The following is an 18,012-nucleotide window of genomic DNA, read 5'->3' as shown; positions in this document are numbered from 1 at the left end:
GCGATGTACTCGGCTTCTGTCGTAGAATCGGCCACCGTCTCCTGCTTGGAACTCTTCCAACTAACAGCACCACCATTCAGTGTGAACACAAATCCTGATTGTGACTCTGAATCATCTCTGTCGGTTTGGAAACTAGCATGGGTGTAACCTGTTACAACGAGCTCCTCCTCACCTCCATAGACGAGGAACATATCTTTAGTCCTTCTCAAGTACTTAAGAATGTTTTTTACCGCTGTCCAGTGACTCTCACCTGGATCAGATTGGTGTCTGCTTGTCATACTTAGCGCATATGAAACATCTGGGCGAGTACTTATCATTGCATACATGATAGATCCAATAGCCGAGGCATATGGCACTCTACTCATGCGATCCCGCTCATCAGCAGTCGAATGACACTGAGTCTTGCTGAGATGTATGCCATGTGACATAGGCAAGAACCCTTTCTTTGCCTCTTCCATGCTGAACCGCTTCAACACTTTGTCAATGTAAGTATCTTGGCTTAAACCTATAAGCCTTCTCGATCTATCTCTATAGATCTTAATGCCCAGAATATATGCCGCTTCCCCTAAGTCCTTCATCGAAAAACTATTTTTTAGTGAAGTCTTTACGGACTCAAGCATAGGAATGTTATTTCCAATCAGTAATATGTCATCCACATATAAGATTAGAAATACTACAGAGCTCCTACTAACCTTCTTGTAAACACAAGACTCTTCTTCGTTCTTGGTGAAGTCAAACCCTTTGACCACTTCATCAAAACGAATGTTCCAACTCCTAGATGCTTGCTTCAATCCATAAATGGATCTCTGAAGCTTGCATACCTTTCCAGCATTTTTCGGATCGACAAAACCCTCGGGCTGTATCATATACACGTCCTCAGCTAGGTTTCCATTCAGGAAAGCTGTCTTGACATCCATCTGCCATATCTCATAATTGAAATATGCAGCTATAGCTAGAATAATCCGAATGGACTTAAGCATCACTATAGGCGAGAAGGTCTCGTCGTAGTCAACTCCTTGAACTTGTCGAAAACCTTTTGCGACAAGTCGTGCTTTATAGATGTGAACATTTCCATCCATGTCCTTTTTCTTCTTATAGATCCACTTGCACTCTATGGCTTTAACACCATCAGGCGGGTCAACCAAGTTCCAAACTTGATTGTCTCCCACGGACTCTATTTCGGATTGCATGGCACTCTGCCATTTGTCGGAGTCTGGGTCCATCATTGCTTCTGCATATGTCGCAGGCTCATCATTGTCCAACAATAATATTTCCCGCATTTCGCGGAGCCTTGCTGACCTTCGTGGTTGTGGCGGTGCTTCTCTTGCCATGGGTATCTCAACTTGTTCTGCTACATTAGCATCACTCATTGGTTCTTGCCCGATCGGCTCATCTTGAACTTCTTCAAGATGCACTGTTTTTCCACTCTTTTCTCCTTTGAGAAATTCTTTCTCTAGGAAAACCCCGTTCCGAGCGACAAACACTTTGCCTTCTGATCGGTTGTAGAAATAATATCCCAAAGTTTCCTTTGGATATCCCACGAAAATGCACTTATCCGACTTGGGTGTGATCTTGTCCGACTGAAGTCGCTTGACGAAGACTTCACATCCCCAAATCTTTAGAAAAGACAAACTAGGAACCTTTCCAGTCCATATCTCATATGGTGTCTTAACTACGGATTTAGATGGTACCCTATTAAGTGTGAAAGCTGCTATTTCTAGAGCGTATCCCCAAAATGACAACGGTAGGTCCGACTGGCTCATCATTGATCGAACCATGTCTAACAAAGTTCGATTACGTCGCTCGGATACACCGTTTCTCTGAGGTGTTCCAGGCGCCGTAAGTTGTGGAACAATTCCGCAACTCTTAAGATGATTGCTAAACTCGTGGCTCAAATACTCGCCTCCACGATCAGATCGTAAGGCCTTAATTTTCTTGCCACGCTGATTTTCAACTTCATTCTGAAATTCCTTGAACTTTTCAAAGGTTTCAGACTTGTGCCTCATCAAGTAGACATAGCCATATCTACTAAAATCATCAGTGAAAGTTATGAAGTATTGGAATCCTCCTCTAGCCGTCGTGCTCATTGGTCCGCATACATCACTATGTACGAGTTCCAACAAGTCTACTGCTCTCTCAGGAAATCCTGTGAAAGGCGTCTTGGTCATCTTGCCTAGCAAGCAAGCCTCACATGTCTCGTATGATTCAAAATCAAACGAAGTTAGAAGTCCATCAGAATGGAGCTTCTTCATGCGCTTTTCACTTATATGACCCAAACGACAATGCCACAAGTAGGTAGGACTCAAATCATTAGGCCGAGGCCTTTTAGCACTTACATTACAGACAGGTGAACCATCAAGATTTAAAACAAATAATCCATTCACAATGGGTGCAAAAGCCATAAACATATTATTCTTAGAGATCACACAACCATTGTTTTCACTCGCAAATGAATAACCATCCTTCATCAAGCATGAAGGAGACAAAATGTTTCGACTTAAACTAGGAACGAAATAACAATTATTCAACTCCATAATAAATCCTGACGGAAGGTGGAGTTGCATCGTCCCGACGGTCAACGCAGCAACACTTGCATTATTGCCCACGCGGAAATCAACTTCTCCTCTTTCCACACTTCTACTTCTTATCATTCCCTGCATCGAATTGCAAATATGAGCAACCGATCCGGTATCAAATACCCAAGAATTAATAATTGTATCAGCGAGAAATATGTTGTCTATAACATTAACAACAAGCGTACCTGAGGTAGAAGTACTCTTACTTCCGCCATTCTTCAAGGAAGCTAGGTACTGCTTGCAGTTTCTCTTCCAGTGACCAAGTTCATGACAGTAAAAGCACTCTTTGTCTGGAGCAGGTCCAGGTCCAGCTTTAACCTTGGGCGCTGGGTTTGGCTTGGACGTTCCAGCCTTGCCCTTCTTCTTCCAAGAATTGCCTTTTTTCTTAAAGCTGGGCTTGTTCTGTATAGCCATCACATGGCTGGTACTAGCGCTTTTCTTGATGTCAGCCTCTGCTGTTTTAAGCATGCCACACAGCTCATTCAGACCCTTCTCCGTCTCATGCATATGGTAGTTCGAGATGAAGTTCCCATAGCTAGGCGGAAGAGACGAAAGAATGAAATCAGTGGCCAACTCTTGGCCCAGTGGGAAGCCTAGCTTCTCCAACCGTTGAGTGTAACCAACCATCTTGATTACGTGTGGTCCTACTGCTGTGCCTTCTGCTAGCTTGCTCTCAACAAAGGCCTTAGACACATTGAACCTTTCAGTCATGGCCTGTGTTTGGAACATGTCTCTAAGCGCCACGATCATATCGTGCGCCTCATGGTTTGTTTCGAACTGCATCTGCAGCTCGGGTTCCATGCAAGCAAGCATAAGGCAGCTTACTTCGAGGTTAGCATCACATGCTTTCTTGTAAGCATTCTTAGCAGCAGCGGGTGCATCATCAGCAGGTTCTTCTAGTAGTGGGTTGTCTAGAACATCTTCCTTTTTCTCAGCCCTGAGAACAATTCTCAGGTTACGGATCCAATCCGAGTAATTTGTTCCATTCAACTTATCCTTCTCAAGGACCGAACGCAAAGCAAACGGTGTAGTGCTGCTAGGTGCCATTTAATCTACAACAAAGTAATGCAAAATACACTAAGACAAACGTATCCATGATAGAGCAAATCACATTAAACTATTTTAACAGAATCTACTCCCACTAAAAACAATATCCCTCTATTGAAACTTAGTGATTCAGGATCCACAACTAACAAGTCTACTAGTGAGCTTTAGCATCACCGCTAGCAAACAAGGTAGATCGGTAAGCAACTTTTGCTAATCATATCACGTATGACTCCTGTTGTTGGGTGACATCTCTATGTCTCAGCGCCCAACCTTTATGCCCCAAGGTCCTTAACCGTTAAGATGACCTTGTTAAGCAAACCAACCCTTATGCGTGTAAGTGTCCGACACAAACCCGTCTAGTCAAGGAAAACTAGTGGTACTCTAATTTCATAGACCCACCACTAATTGTACAAGACATAGGACGGTGCAAGTTTTAGTTGGGAGGGCATACTAACTTAAACTTTGTGAGGGATCGTTCTACTTCTAACATCACAGCATGCAGAAAGTAAAACATAAACAGAATAGCATTCACACAGTTGTGACACAGTATGGCCCATTTTCATATGGTGATCTCCATCTCCATAGAACCTGTTCACCATGGTGATCTCCATCTCCATGTTCCATGTGCGCCATCCTCCTGGTGATGAGTCCTCCAAGAACTAGAACATGCTATTACGTCTAATAGCTAGTAAAGAATCTAGTAATGAAGATTACATGGTTGCTTGGATCATCACAGATTGGTACGCAGACCATTAAATACAATAAGGTGACAACACATATGGCTCCTGCCGTGTTGCCGTACGCGCGACACGCAGGTCACGAATGAGTTACACACATGCATCACATACACAAGGGGGCCATACTGATCACAAGATACATACATACATCCTGCAAAACAGAGTTAGGCGCCCTAACGATCCAAACTTCGGATGCCCGAAACTCCATCTTCCAAGCCAAATTTGGGAAATCTAATTTCGCCGAAAATGGCAAAGCGGTTGAATTTCATGTGTAACTTTTTCCGTAGATCAATTTTCATATAAAATTCGCCCCGATCCGAGATCGTACCGAAAAGTTACGGCTGATTTACCGAAGCATACGCATACGGCAAAAATCCCGACCCCGGCAGTAGATCCCATCTACTATTGCACATCTAATGCGCCTGGCGTATGACCCTGGATCTCGATTCGACCAATCATATTGATCTTCGCTCACTGCAACTGGATTTACGTGTATCACTTAACTCCGATGGCGGAAACCGACCGGTAGGAGTATGTCGTTACACTACCATTGCAGCAAGGGCACGAAACCAGGACATAGATCAAACGGAAAACTCGCATATCTCCATATGCACACATCCCGAATCCAAAACTAAGCAGCTACGGCTCTGATACCACTGTTGGAATACGAGGTAGGCTACACTAGCGCAAATCAAAATTTCTACCGCGTATAACCAGGAAGAACTGCCGTATAAGGATCACGGGATTACCACTCGACGCACTACTGGTGCGGAAGATGTAGATATGCGTCGATGCAGTGAAGATGATCACGTAGTCGTACGTAGTCGATCAACGTAGTCGTACGTAGTCGATCACATCACGTCCAGCAGCTCCTCAACAGATCGTCCACGTGCAGCAAGATCGCCTCCGGTGCCGCGGCTCGTCGTCGGCTCGTCGTGGCTCGTCGGCGGCTCGTCGATGTGCTGCAGGCGCAACACCTCCAAGGTATCCACACGTGCAGGGAGGAAGCGTCGCAAGCCGGACTGCTAGATCCGCGAGTTGCAACAGGCGAGGGCGTGGGAGGCACGGCAGGTGTGTTTCGCCAAAAAGGTGTAAACCCTAGGGCGCCCCCACCCCTCTATTTATAGAGGTTCCTGACGGGCCTCTGGGTCCGAGGCCCATTAGTACTTCTAAACCTAATCCAACTCGGATCAGATCCGAATTGGGCTTCCAGCCCCTTAAGTGTGTGACCCTATGGGTTCAGATACGTATAGACATGGCCCGAGTACTCCTACTCGACCCAATAGTCGGTAGCGGCCTCTAGCAAGACGTGCCAACTCCTATACGTACACGAAGATCATATCAGACGAACCATCACAACATAATATATATGCTATTCCCTTTGCCTCACGATATTTGGTCTAGCTTCAAGCCGACCGCTCTTTCTCGATCCTGTGATTCGGAATCCCTTTGTAGGTTAACTCTTAACCGTATGTAGCATGGCCATGCATTTTCGGATCCGATCACTCGAGGGGCCCAGAGATATCACTCTCAATCAGAGAGGGGCAAATCCCATCTTGATTGACCATGTCTCATAGCACGCTTCTTGACAAACCCGAAAGCTACCTTTATAACTACCCTGTTACGGCGTAGCGTTTGATAGCCCCTAAGTAGGTCGATCCACATCTAGAATACATGCGACAATCTCAGGTCTAAGGACAAAGCGTATATGTTGTTTAAAGAGAGAACTACTTCTCGTGTTGGGTCAGTCCTAGCACATGTCTCCACATGTGTCCACATTATTAGTTCAACATCTCCATGTCCATGACTTGTGAAACATAGTCATCAACTAATACATGTGCTAGTCTAATATTCATGTGTGTCCTCACATGAACTCCGACTAGGGACAACTTTAGAATAACCATACAAGTAAAGAGTTTCACATACAATTCACATAATTGCAAATCAATTCAAGTAGCCTTTAATGGATATTCAATGAACACAATATACAAATCATGGATACAAATGGAATATCATCATCTCTATGATTGCCTCTAGGGCATACCTCCAACATGGAGTAACCAACCTAGCACGAATTGTGCTTGTAGATATTCGTTTTCTGTTTGAATTAGGGATAGAATTCTAGTCGGTTAAGAAGTTATCTGTACGGGGCTATAAATAGCTACCTTTGTAAATCTGTAGTCATCAATCAATCAATACAACAAGCTACTTTCTCTTCGTACTTACTTTCGAGCAGGCGACTTCGCCATCACTTTTCGTTTCTCACGAGTTCGTGCGGGTTGGCAGGGCTGCATCATCTTGATCTCCGGCCGATTCTGTAAGTTCCGTTTATCGAGTAATATCTAAGCTTTAACTTCGGGCGTATCGCTGTTGTTTCGTTTAGATTTATTCACTAGTTATCGATATTTGCTAGATTCATAGGTTTTACCTATTTTTCTAGTCTTTATCACCAGTTATCCAGCTAGGAATCGGTAGTCTCGGCTCTTTCCACGTTCTGCTATTAAATTCATCTATTGCCGATTAGATCTTTTCCTAGTGTTGTTATCATAGCTTTGTACCGATTACTTTAGCAATTTCCTGTCTACAAGGCTACAGAGATCGGGCTGTCTTATAGCCGATTTCGTTATCATAGTAAATCGGCCGACTCGCTGATAAACTCTCTTAAGATCGGAACATAGCCGATCGCGATTTCTGAACCTGACACGTATTCCTCCTTGCCAATCAACAGGTCAGATTGGCTGGCACGCCGCGTGAACCGCACCAGGGCATTCACCCGAACAGGAGCTAAGCAGATTCTCCCGGGTCGTGTGTTGGTCGCTGGGATTCGGTTGACCGATTTCTAGCGCCAACACATCCATATCTCATAATTGCCCTCCTTGTTCAAGTGAGGAGACAATAAGAAAATAACACCAAGGAACTCAATTCTATATTTTTCCTATGTTTCTCCTATATTCGAAAGGGGGCCTAAATGTTTCTTGGCTCTTGCATACCAGACAAGAACATTGTGCCAAACATGACTAGTATGTGAACCAGTACAAATACAATAACAGATGTCCAGAAATGAAAAGGCTGGGGAAAAAAGAAAAATTAGTCACAACTACGGTGAGTATTTGTTAGCAGCACGAGCAATGGGGAATAGAGAGCAGGGAGGAAGGAGCAGGTAGGAGGAATGATTCAGTTTGAATTCAGGAGTTCCTTTGTTCGATACAGACTCAGACGCACTCACTAGTCGCTACATCTTATAGCTAGACTTCCCATTCTGAGCCAGCTTAAGTCTTGTTGGGATTGGGCTGGCGCTTGGGATTGGGCGAGTCTTCGACTGAAGCCTGGGAGCCGGCGCCTTCTTCTGGAACAGCATCAGGTTTGTTGGGCTTGGGCTTGGGCGAGTCTTCGACTGAAGCCTGGGAGCCGGCGCCTTCTTCTGGAAGAGCATCAGGTTTGTTGGGCTTGGGCTTGGGCGAGTCTTCGACTGAAGCCTGGGAGCCGGCACCTTCTTCTGGAAGAGCATCAGGTTTGTTGGGCTTGGGCTTGGGCGTGTCTTCGACTGAAGCCTGGGAGCTGGCGCCTTCTTCTGGAAGAGCATCAGGATGGCCCGAGGTTGCGGCAGTGCGAACAGTATTTGGCTAGACCAGAAATGCATAAAATTATGTCAACCTATTGCCATGAACCAAAAAAAAAGTATTTTCCACTAACCTTGGAGGAAGAAAAGAAACACTCATGCAACATTCTGGTCATAACATCCAAGGCTTTCATCCGGATCAAGCAGCTCCGGTGGAGCTCACGAGGCTGAGGCAAGCTGAAGGTACTAAGCCTGTTCTCTCTCTTCATCCAATCACACATCCTTTTAGCCTCATTTGCCATACCCTTGGATCGAATACATTCATCATTTTGCAACCAGTGTCAATATGTAGGTAAATTTACAAAAAAGAAATGAATAGATATACTTGTTAAAATTGGGCATACATATTGGCGGGAGGCAGGATGGGGGTAGGGCACTAACCACCATTGCAGCGGCGGAAGCAATAGATTGGGGTTCTCTGAGGTACACAAGGCTCAAGGCGCACATGCGGATCACGCTGCTCAGCTGGATGATGTCATCAGAAGGCTTAGCACCATGCTTCAGCAGCTCACACATCAGGTCAGCCTCCTCTTTAAATACACTGGAAACCAATGTTAGGCATTAATCAAAAGACCATAGCAAGAATAAAAATACCCTATATTCTACCCAAAGAACTACTGCTTACTGTATGTGCATGTGCTGAGTTCGATAGAACTAGTCCAATCCATCCACATGGAAAAGTGAAACAGTAAACATTTAAGACTTGGTTCATAAGGCCATAATTAAACATTGTGCAAACACTCCTACACACGAGTCAATATAATATATATGTTTGCCACATTTAATTAAAAGAGCAACAATTGAAGCTTTCAAGTGTAACACTCAACTTTGTTTGGCCATCCTTTCAACTACCACAAAACAGTAGTGTGGAGCCAAGACCAGAATTGAAACAGGCTACTAATTCTTACCGCTGATTATCTAAATTTGCACCAGTTAATTTGTGCAGCTACCAAAATTTAAACACCATCCAGGTAGTATCTTCAAGCCTACATGTAAGGTTTTTCATTTTCTTCCACCCCCTATTTTTCTTAATAGCAGCACAAATTCAATCACTAGGATTCCGAAAGGAATAGCATTCCTGGTACAGTAAAAAAAAATGTTTTGCTTGGCCTCTTCAGGCAAGGTAGGCACATACCACAAAAGCAACAATAGAAGGAATATCCCTGGTGCCACAGATTTTAAGTGCACGGTCCTTGATCAGGCTACTCTCAATGATAGTGCTGGCGTCATCCAGGCTACACCGCAGGAGTTCCTCCTCCATCTTGAGACACTAATTCAAAAAAAATTGAGTTTGAAATATGTTACCCAAACAGATTCAGTTATATAACCAATGGTCATAGTAAGGATGCAAGAAGGTTACTAACGAATTTGGCAACAGCAGCACCCATATCAGTAGTATTGGTATTTTGTGGATTCTTGGCAGCAGCAGCAGCAACAAACTCATTAGCATTGTGTTTGTAATACTCCTCAAGATATCTGCCATAGTCAGACCACTTAACATAACTGCATAGTGGGACCAGCCTTTCCCAACCCCATAGTTTCTCCCAAAAACCTTCTCAAAATAACACGAAAACAACATTACACATGAGCGTTTTGCAAGGGAAATATGAAAAGCTCATGGCAACCATAATTTTGGTGATCAGCTTCTTTGTTACCTTCTTCCATGCTGCCCCTGGTGATAATACAGTGAAATGGCATAGTATCACAATGCTTATCATGAAGTAACAAACTAATTCTCTTATAACTCATGTAGCTGCATCAAGAAGGAAAAACAACATCCATCCATACAACCATACCTTGTGGTGTTTGCTGCTCCATCAACAGCAATGCCATACCCATCACCACGAGGACCACTTCTACTAGCAGGTTCTTCCTTATCAATCTTGTGCTCAGCAGAAGACTTTTCTAGTATGCTGACCATAAAATTCAAGGTACCGGACCGGACTATGTGTGTGTCTTGAATCTCATGAGGTATGGGATCATCATAGAAATCAACAGGCTTGTTATTTTTAAGCATCCACATACACATCATTTCAGCCTCCTTTGCTATACCCTTAAATTGAAGGCACCCCTCAGTATATAGTTAGTGCCGATAGGCTACTAGTACAAGTTAAAACAAAATTTTGCAAAGTGCAGTTCAAAAGGCTCAAGAATGGATGGAAGATAGGCCCATTAAGGCTCATGGATGGATGATAATATTAGGTTGGGTTTTAAGGTAGGCACGTACCAACATAGCAGCAGAGGAATAAACAGAAGTGCAGTTCATTAGGCTCAAGGCACACGAGCGTATCACTCTGCCTTGGTTGATTAAATAATCATCAATGGGATCAGCGCCACGCCTCAACAACTCACACCTCAGGCCAGCCTCCTTGTCAATACACTTGAAACCATCATTTTGGATTAGTACAATGACCATAAAAAAGTCGAGCAAAATAATCCATATACCATCCAACTGTTTAAGGCGAATTTGGGAACTAATTTATCCTTCACAAAAAGGAAGCCACCGATTTCCTCCTAGGTTGGCCTACATCTATAATGCACCCAAATATTTCAGGTATTTTAGTAAAAAAGGTGCATGAACCAAGTTGGATAGTGCCAGACTGCCAGCCAAGCTACCCACATGCATACCAAATGAAACAATGAAGATTGAAGAACCGGGACAGATTTACCATCTTGCAGCTACTCCCTACTCCCTTCTCCCACAGGGTACACGCAGTAAACAAATACTTAAGCAATGCTTGACTAAAATAAAACCAAATGTCAGAAGATGGAAACACCATTAGTTGGTCTTTAATAAAACAAAACTATGTACCAGAAAAAAAAAAGAGGAAAACTCGACCAATGCAATTAATTTGTAGGTCATATTGAGGTTGTTGGTGATTACAATGTCAATCACATTGCAGTTTATAAAACTGCCCAAAGTATAAAGACCTAGCAGTTTTTTTAAGATCAACGTCATCAGACTTGGCCACTGAACCTTTGTAACAATAAGTACAACTAGTAGCTTTCTGGAAGACAATGATAACTGAACATAGATGAAAATAAAATGGTTCAATTATAGTTGCGACAGATTTCTATTTCACCTAAATGTCCGGGGTGCAGAGAAAGGATTACATAACATTGCATGGTCAAATATAAGTGAAAGGTTTGCTGTGTTACAGCTAGGCCAGGGGAGGAATGAACATACCAACAAAGCCGCACCAGAAACATCAGAAAAGCTGCTTTTATCTGCTGTGTGGACCACTGAGCGTGCATGCTCCTGGATCAGGCAACTCAGAATGATTGATCTCTGTATCATCAAGCTCGGCTCCTGTTCACGTGTCACCCAGAGCTTCAACTCAGATACAAGTTGCTTCTCATTGCTGAGACACTGCTTAATTGAAACCATCAGATAGTCAGTCACACAATCGATCGATCATCAAAATTTAAGTTAGGAAAAAAGACAAGCCAATCGATATAAAAAAAAATTAAACAGGAGCAGGATATAAAAACTGGTGGTTTGGCAAAGGGGCACGCGGGTGTTTGGATCTTTAGGACCTCCTAAAATTTATGTCACATCGAATATTCGGAGACTAATTAGGAGAACTAAATATGAGCTAATTATAAAACTAATTACGCAGATGGAGGCTAATTCACGAGACGAATCTATTAAGCCTAATTAATCCATCATTAGCACATGTTTACTGTAGCATCACATTGTCAAATCATGAACTAATTAGGCTTAATAGATTCGTTTCGCAAATTAGTCTCCATCTGTGCAATTGGTTTTGTAATTAGTCTATATATACTCCTAATTAGTATCTAAACATTCGATGTGACAGAAATTTTAGGAGGGACTAAAGAAACAAACACCCCTTACAGTCTCAGCGAGAGCAGATATGCTCGTGTCCGTAGTAACTGCGTGCACATTGCGACGGTGATACTCTTCAAGGTATGTGATATAGACAGACAAAGACACGGAAGTCGCCTTTGGTAGCAGTCTGTCCCATCCCCATAATTTCTCCAAGAGATCTTTCCGAACAAGTAAATAAACAAAATACACAACAAGAGGCGAGATGATTATTGAAGTTTGTCGAACAAATCCATATAGTACATAGGGAAATCTAACAAGTAATAATAATCAGTACAATAGCAAGTAGGGTAAAGGCAAGGCAACGTATGTGTAACAGCAAGAAATCGGTTGCCTTCAATAATGAAGGACTAAAGAATGATAACCAGCTATGGATCCTAAACTTTACCATGGTACTTGACAATCATTGGCTTCGGCCCAAAGTACTCCTCTTGTTAGGGGAAAATATTAACGACCTCCTAATGCCCCTTAATACAACAATCATGAAGGCCCAGGCCCACCTGCGGTGATGACGATTGCCGCCGGCCCAGCATGGGTAGGGAACATCCAGCTCCGTCTCGCCCGACCCAGGATCCTGGGGTCGGACACTCCCGACCCCTCGATGGCAAAACTCCGCCTCGCCCGACTCACGGTCCCAGGGTCGGATGCGCCCGACCCCTCGCCGCAAGGTTCCGCCTCACCCGACCCCGGGCGTAGGGGGTCGGACTCATCCGGGCCCACAAGACAAGGGTCCGCCTCGGGCGCAGACCGGCAGACGAGGGCGTGGATCGTGTGGGCCCCTCATCGATCTTGCCATAAATGTGCCGCAGCTCTGACGCGCAGAAAGGCGCCCGCGCCCCTCGATGTGACCGCCACAAGTACCCGGGTGGAACACTGTAGCCACGACCGCACAGGCTACAGTGGCCGCGGCTCCCCCTGATTTGTTATAAGGCACTCATGGTATGCGCCGCCCGGCATAGGAGGGAGCTCCGCCCGTTCTCGCGCCCCGCGTATCCGGCGACAGGGACGCGACGTCCGTGTCCCACGAACCGTAAGCAGGACAACAGGGGTCAGTCGTCTCCCCCAACGTGCACAGTTGCCACGACCGAACACCATCATCATGCTTGGTGGCAGCAGTCGCCAGGAAGATCGTCGACAGGATCCGAAGACAGCCGCCCTCTTCCGGTGGACGCGCTGACAGGAGCCGAAGACCGGGGCAGGAGGTGGCAACCCGGGGACTTGGTCCTTCTCCTTGTACTTTACTTTACTTAGCTTATTTCTTTTACTTCTCCACACACCCGGTTCACCTGTAATCCTGAGCCCTCCTTGCGCTATAAAGGGAGAACCAGGGGTCTCAATACCGGGAAGACTCTCAAGCCAACAGAGCCCACACACTCACCTCTAGAGCATCAGTGCACACCCAAGAGACTTGGGACCGGCTCTCTCTCTCACCCGTTTGTACCCCCTACTACAGACCTTGCGTGAGTAACACGAGCAGCTCCTCATACTGGACGTAGGGCTTTCCTTGCCCGAACCAGTCTAACCCCGTGTCTTCTCACGCCACCATCCGAAGCCTTACGCGCATAAAAAAAATTTACTAACCGTAGTCTTGATCCGCAAATCTTGACAACGGGCGCGTGTCGGTGTTTTAGACCGGCAACTCACCTAGGGGGTACCCTAGGTAGTCTTTTATGCGGTAAGGATCGTCGAGAATCAAGGAATCAATGGTGACGCAAGGAACACGATTTAGACAGGTTTGGGTCGCTAGATCGCGTAATACCCTACGTCCTGTGTGTTGGTTTGTATTGATCTTGGATGAACTAGAGTTGTTCTGTTTGAGGGGGGTCCCTGCCCGCCCTTATATGCACAGGAGGGCAAGGTTACAAGTCTGAGTCCTTGTCGAGTACTATTACAGAGTTCTGCTCGGTATGGCCCGAGTAGTTTTCCATATACACACTTGACTAGTCCGAGTAGGATACGCCTATCCCTTGTTCTGGTCACATCCGAGTACGCCCCTTAGTGGGCCGTCCAAGGTCTACTTGTGGGTCTGGGGTGCATGCCCGACAAGCCCCCGAGTACTTTGTAGTCGTGCGCCACAGTCTTGGGTACTGCGGGCACTATCCGAGTAGTTCGTCGTAGAGGTTGCGGATCGAAGTGCTCGAGTACTGTCGCGTGGCTAGAAGGTACTCTTCTTGTTCCTTCGAGTTGTTTCTGTTCCGAGAATTTTTATATGGTAGTGCGATGTCAATTGCACTCCATATGGAGTAGCCCCGAGCCTTAGGTTGAGTCGAAGAGTCAGGCTTAGGGCCAATCCTGCTTTTTGCCTGTTTTACCCTTAGAAATCTTGAAAAAGAAAAAACTAACCATCGGGTACGGTACCCGCAGCCCCCGAGCACTTAGGCGATCTCTGTCGTTAAAGTAGTCAACAAATCGTTGAAAAGAATAGCTGTTGGGTGTTTAAGGCAATTAATCCGCTTAAAATCTGTCCGTTGCGTAACTGACACTTGGAATCTGGAGGTGGCGGAGATAAAACTGGAGGGCCCCCTTTCGGTTAGGTTTACGCCCTGCTGTAATCAGATTTGTTTTTCTTCCTCCCCTACGCCTCTGCTCCGCGTTTGCGCCGTCGCAGTTGCCAAGTGCCACCACCGCCATTGCTGCTCCGTGAGAGAGATCCGAGAGTGAGTGCCTTTTGCTAAGGTTGAAATCAGCAGATGCGCACCAAGAAGATAGGCAAAAAAACCCGAGAAGATCCAGGGCAAGGCTCCAGCGGCGGGCAAGGTGAAGTCTAAGAAGGAGAAGGAACTGGTGCTGCTGGCACCGAAGGTGGGGCCGACGAATCAGACTGCGCCGCCGCCGCCTGGAGTGACGTGGCAGCATTCGGTGATGAAGGAGGAGGCCGTGCAAGCGCTAGTCGATGCCAAGCTTCTGCAAACGAAGGAGATACTCGAGTGGCGCCCAGCTTTTCCAAATGCATGGCAATTTGAGGAACACCCGGGTGAGACAGTGATGCTCACACGCTTTGTGGAGAGGGGGTTGGCCATGCCCACCTCCGACTTCTTCAGAGGTATCCTCGAGTACTATAAGCTCCAACTTGTTCATTTGAACCCCAATGGTGTGCTACATATGTCCATTGTCGTACACCTCTGCGAAGTTTACTTGGGAGTTCCTCCAAGACTTGAGTTGTTTAGGAAGTTGTTCCGCTGTAAACCTCAGCCAAGTGCACAGAGAACAGAAGTCTTCGGAGGCGCCGGGTTCCAACTCAGGAACTCGGCCGCATATATTGAGTACAACTTGTCTGACTCCCATGGGGAGTGGAAGAAAAGGTGGTTCTACATCGGGAACCATGATCCTCGCTTGCCCATGGTTACTGGCCACGTGCCAAAGCATGCAGAGAACTAGGTGAGTGAACCCGAAGACACCCCGGAGCTTGACCACTTGATGCAGCAGATTACTGAGTTGAAGGCACTCGGTCTTACTGGGATTAATGTGGCGGCCAGTTTTCTGAAGAGAAGAATCCAGCCGCTTCAGAAATGTGCTCACTCGGGGAGTGAGTACACAGGTCTTAATGATCCATCGCGTATGTTCGATGAGGATATATCTGATGATGATGTAGAGGCGCTGCTGGCCAAGTTCTTCAGGAACTACCAGGGAGTACCAGTGATCCCTGCAGCTCTTCGGCAATATGATGCCTGGTATGAGCCAGAAGTGGTATGTTCTGGCGCTTGACTTGTACCTTTTGACTTGTGTGACATTTGTTGTTAATGTCGACTTGTTTTTTGTAGTCTCGAGTCCTTGCCGGCTACTTGGCGTAGTCGGAAGAATAAGAGGGAACTGTTGTTGAGGAGTCGGAGGACGAGCCCTCCCCTCCTGTGAAGAAACGCAGAGTAGTCCGTAAAATGTCTGCGGCTAAGTCTGCTTCAACTCCTGAGAAATCTCGGGGTACCAAGGTATGTAGTCGTGTACTCAATTGTAGCTGATGAATTTGAACTTGCAATCATTGTGATTATTTTGTCTTGTTCAAAAAGGCTGTTGAGATGACACTTGGTGATGACGAGGTTGTGTCTGGAGAAGTAGTCGTGACCGACCCGGACGTTGGTATTGCATCTGTTGAGGAGGTACCAGAGAGAGTGCCATCAACAGATGCTGGAGTAGCCCCCGAGCTGACCGCACAAGCTCCGCCGACTACCACGCTGCCAATTACTGACCAGATAGTCCTGGGGTTGCCTGCCGGAGTAGCGGGTGTTGCGAAGGAGGTGTCGCCAGTAGTCGCTACTGGTTCCTTGTTGTCCAGTGTAATCGCCAGTGGTAAGCTTTCTGTCCCGACTAGTGTCGTTTGTCTGAGTTGTATTGTAGTCTTGACTTCTGTTTGCCAGGTCTTGGTGAGAAGACAGTGCCGGCAGCTGTTCCTGCGGCGCCGAGTACTCGGCCACCTATTGCCGAGAAGAAACGTGTGCGATTTCCGCCACGCTCAACTCGGTGAGCTTGCTTGTCTGTTGTATATCTTTAAGTTGTCTTGAAGTTGTGTAATGACGTATTTTGATGCAGAGATGCAGAGGAAACTATCCCTGTAGGGACAGGGGTAGAGTCGGATCCTCCGACCACTTTATCTGCTCCCTTGGAAGATTTGATTGTTGATGAAGTACCCGAAGTCGACGCCGGTTGCCTTGGAGCTACTATGTCTATGCTTCAAGACGTCATCCGTTCGGTGGAAGTCCCCGCCACCACGTCGGGTTCGGGAAGTGCTACCTTATCAACATCCACTGGCGGATCTCTTGCTGTAGTGGGTGTGGAAAAATCCAAAGAAGCAACTGCTCCAGGTATGTCTCTGTAGTCCTGTTATTGTAGTCGCTGCAATCAGGTGACTGATGATAAATGTTTTAGGTGCCACTTTGGGTGCGACTCCTCATCTTGCGGAGAGCACTCAAAGACCAGTACTCAGCATGCCATCTGACTCAGAATTCCAGAGGGTCATCAATGTTTTCCGGAGCTTCCAGGTGAATTTCCTTTGCTTTGTTACATAGCGAGTAACTGTGAGGCTTTTGACTGATCTCACACTTTGCACACTCGGACCCTTCAGGAACGAAGTCATCAATTGGAGCAGGAATGTGGGCGACTTACAGAAGCCTTAAGGGTTCACGAGGTTGGAGCGAAATCTTTTGCTGTGAAACGGTCGGATCACGAAGTCCTGCAGCAAAAACTGGAGAGCCGCTACAAGTCTCTGAACAAAAAGTATCAAGGTGAGTACTTTGCATATTCCGAGTATGTCCAATTGTAGTCGGCTGTGGTTGAACTTGTCTAGTTTGCATAGCTCAAGAGGCAAGAGGCGGTTGCGAGGAGCCAAGTCCTTGACTGGAGAAACGTGCACGATCGAGTGGCGGATAAAGCTGAACGTCTTCGGGCCGCGCTGACTGAAGCACAGGCTGCTTGTGAGCATCAGCGAGATAGGAAGATGCAGAATGGCGTGATGCTTTCTATGGCCATGGTGGTATGCAGAGATCATGCCCAGACCATGGGAAGACTCCGAGGCGAACTCCAGGAGTTGACTATAGCAGCGGAAGATTTGGTGAACGCCATTGCCCCCGTAGACAAGAACGCAGGGCACCAATCGCTAGTCGAGCGATCGAAGGCTGCTCCGGGTAAAGTGACAGGTCTCTGCAAAGCTGTTTGCAAACAGGTCCTTGCTGTGGTGAAGTCATACTACCCGAGGGCGGACTTGGCGGCAGCTGGTGACGGCGTGGCTCGCAACTACACAGAAGAAGCATATGCGCAGTACCTCGAGGAGGCGGAGCCCATCGCGTCGAAGATGTCAAAACTAGCGCATGCTTGCCCAAGGACCCTTAGAATTATAGAGTCGGCCTTGTTCAGAACTCATCTTGCCAATTTCGTCTGAGTTCTCCATTAGGGACGACCCTTGTTTGGGAAAGAATTTTGCTTATTTATTACTCCAAAATTTACTAGATCATATACCTAGAGTTGATTGTTCATTGGTAAAACACCTATCAAAGTATTATATTTCCTCACCTAAGGCAATTTCGGTAAACTATACTATACAAACGAAACCCTTCGCAAAATTGATCGTCATAAAACTCTGAAATTTAAAAATGATTTTGACATAATCTGGTCAAGTAGTTGACCAGAAGTTGACCTTCGAAATATTGGCTGCCTAAAAAAATCAGAGATCATGTTTAAGTATGCCTCGTTGAA

General features: G+C 46.0%; 2 protein-coding genes across 2 annotated transcripts; both read right to left on the bottom strand.

Annotated features, from left to right (window-relative positions):
- Positions 1-7,362: 7,362 nt before the first annotated feature.
- Positions 7,363-8,550, bottom strand: LOC117835833 (uncharacterized). The gene is made up of 3 exons (XM_072290978.1): positions 8,361-8,550; positions 8,054-8,224; positions 7,363-7,983 (listed from the first exon to the last, which is right to left on the bottom strand). Exons 1-3 carry the CDS (start codon positions 8,493-8,495, stop codon positions 7,630-7,632), a joined length of 660 nt encoding a protein of 219 aa, XP_072147079.1. The 5' UTR covers positions 8,496-8,550; the 3' UTR covers positions 7,363-7,629.
- Positions 8,551-9,093: 543 nt separating this feature from the next.
- Positions 9,094-12,619, bottom strand: LOC117839634 (uncharacterized). Its single transcript, XM_034720020.2, has 8 exons — positions 12,218-12,619; positions 11,839-11,990; positions 11,167-11,349; positions 10,207-10,359; positions 9,776-10,032; positions 9,635-9,651; positions 9,344-9,531; positions 9,094-9,249 (listed from the first exon to the last, which is right to left on the bottom strand). Exons 1-8 carry the CDS (start codon positions 12,234-12,236, stop codon positions 9,094-9,096), a joined length of 1,125 nt encoding a protein of 374 aa, XP_034575911.2. The 5' UTR covers positions 12,237-12,619.
- Positions 12,620-18,012: the final 5,393 nt, after the last annotated feature.

The sequence above is a fragment of the Setaria viridis genome, chromosome 9, assembly GCF_005286985.2.
Source record: "Setaria viridis chromosome 9, Setaria_viridis_v4.0, whole genome shotgun sequence".
In the NCBI taxonomy this organism is placed as follows: Eukaryota; Viridiplantae; Streptophyta; class Magnoliopsida; order Poales; family Poaceae; genus Setaria; species Setaria viridis.
Note: the sequence above shows the minus strand (reverse complement) of the source record. Positions and strands in the feature narration are given on the sequence as shown.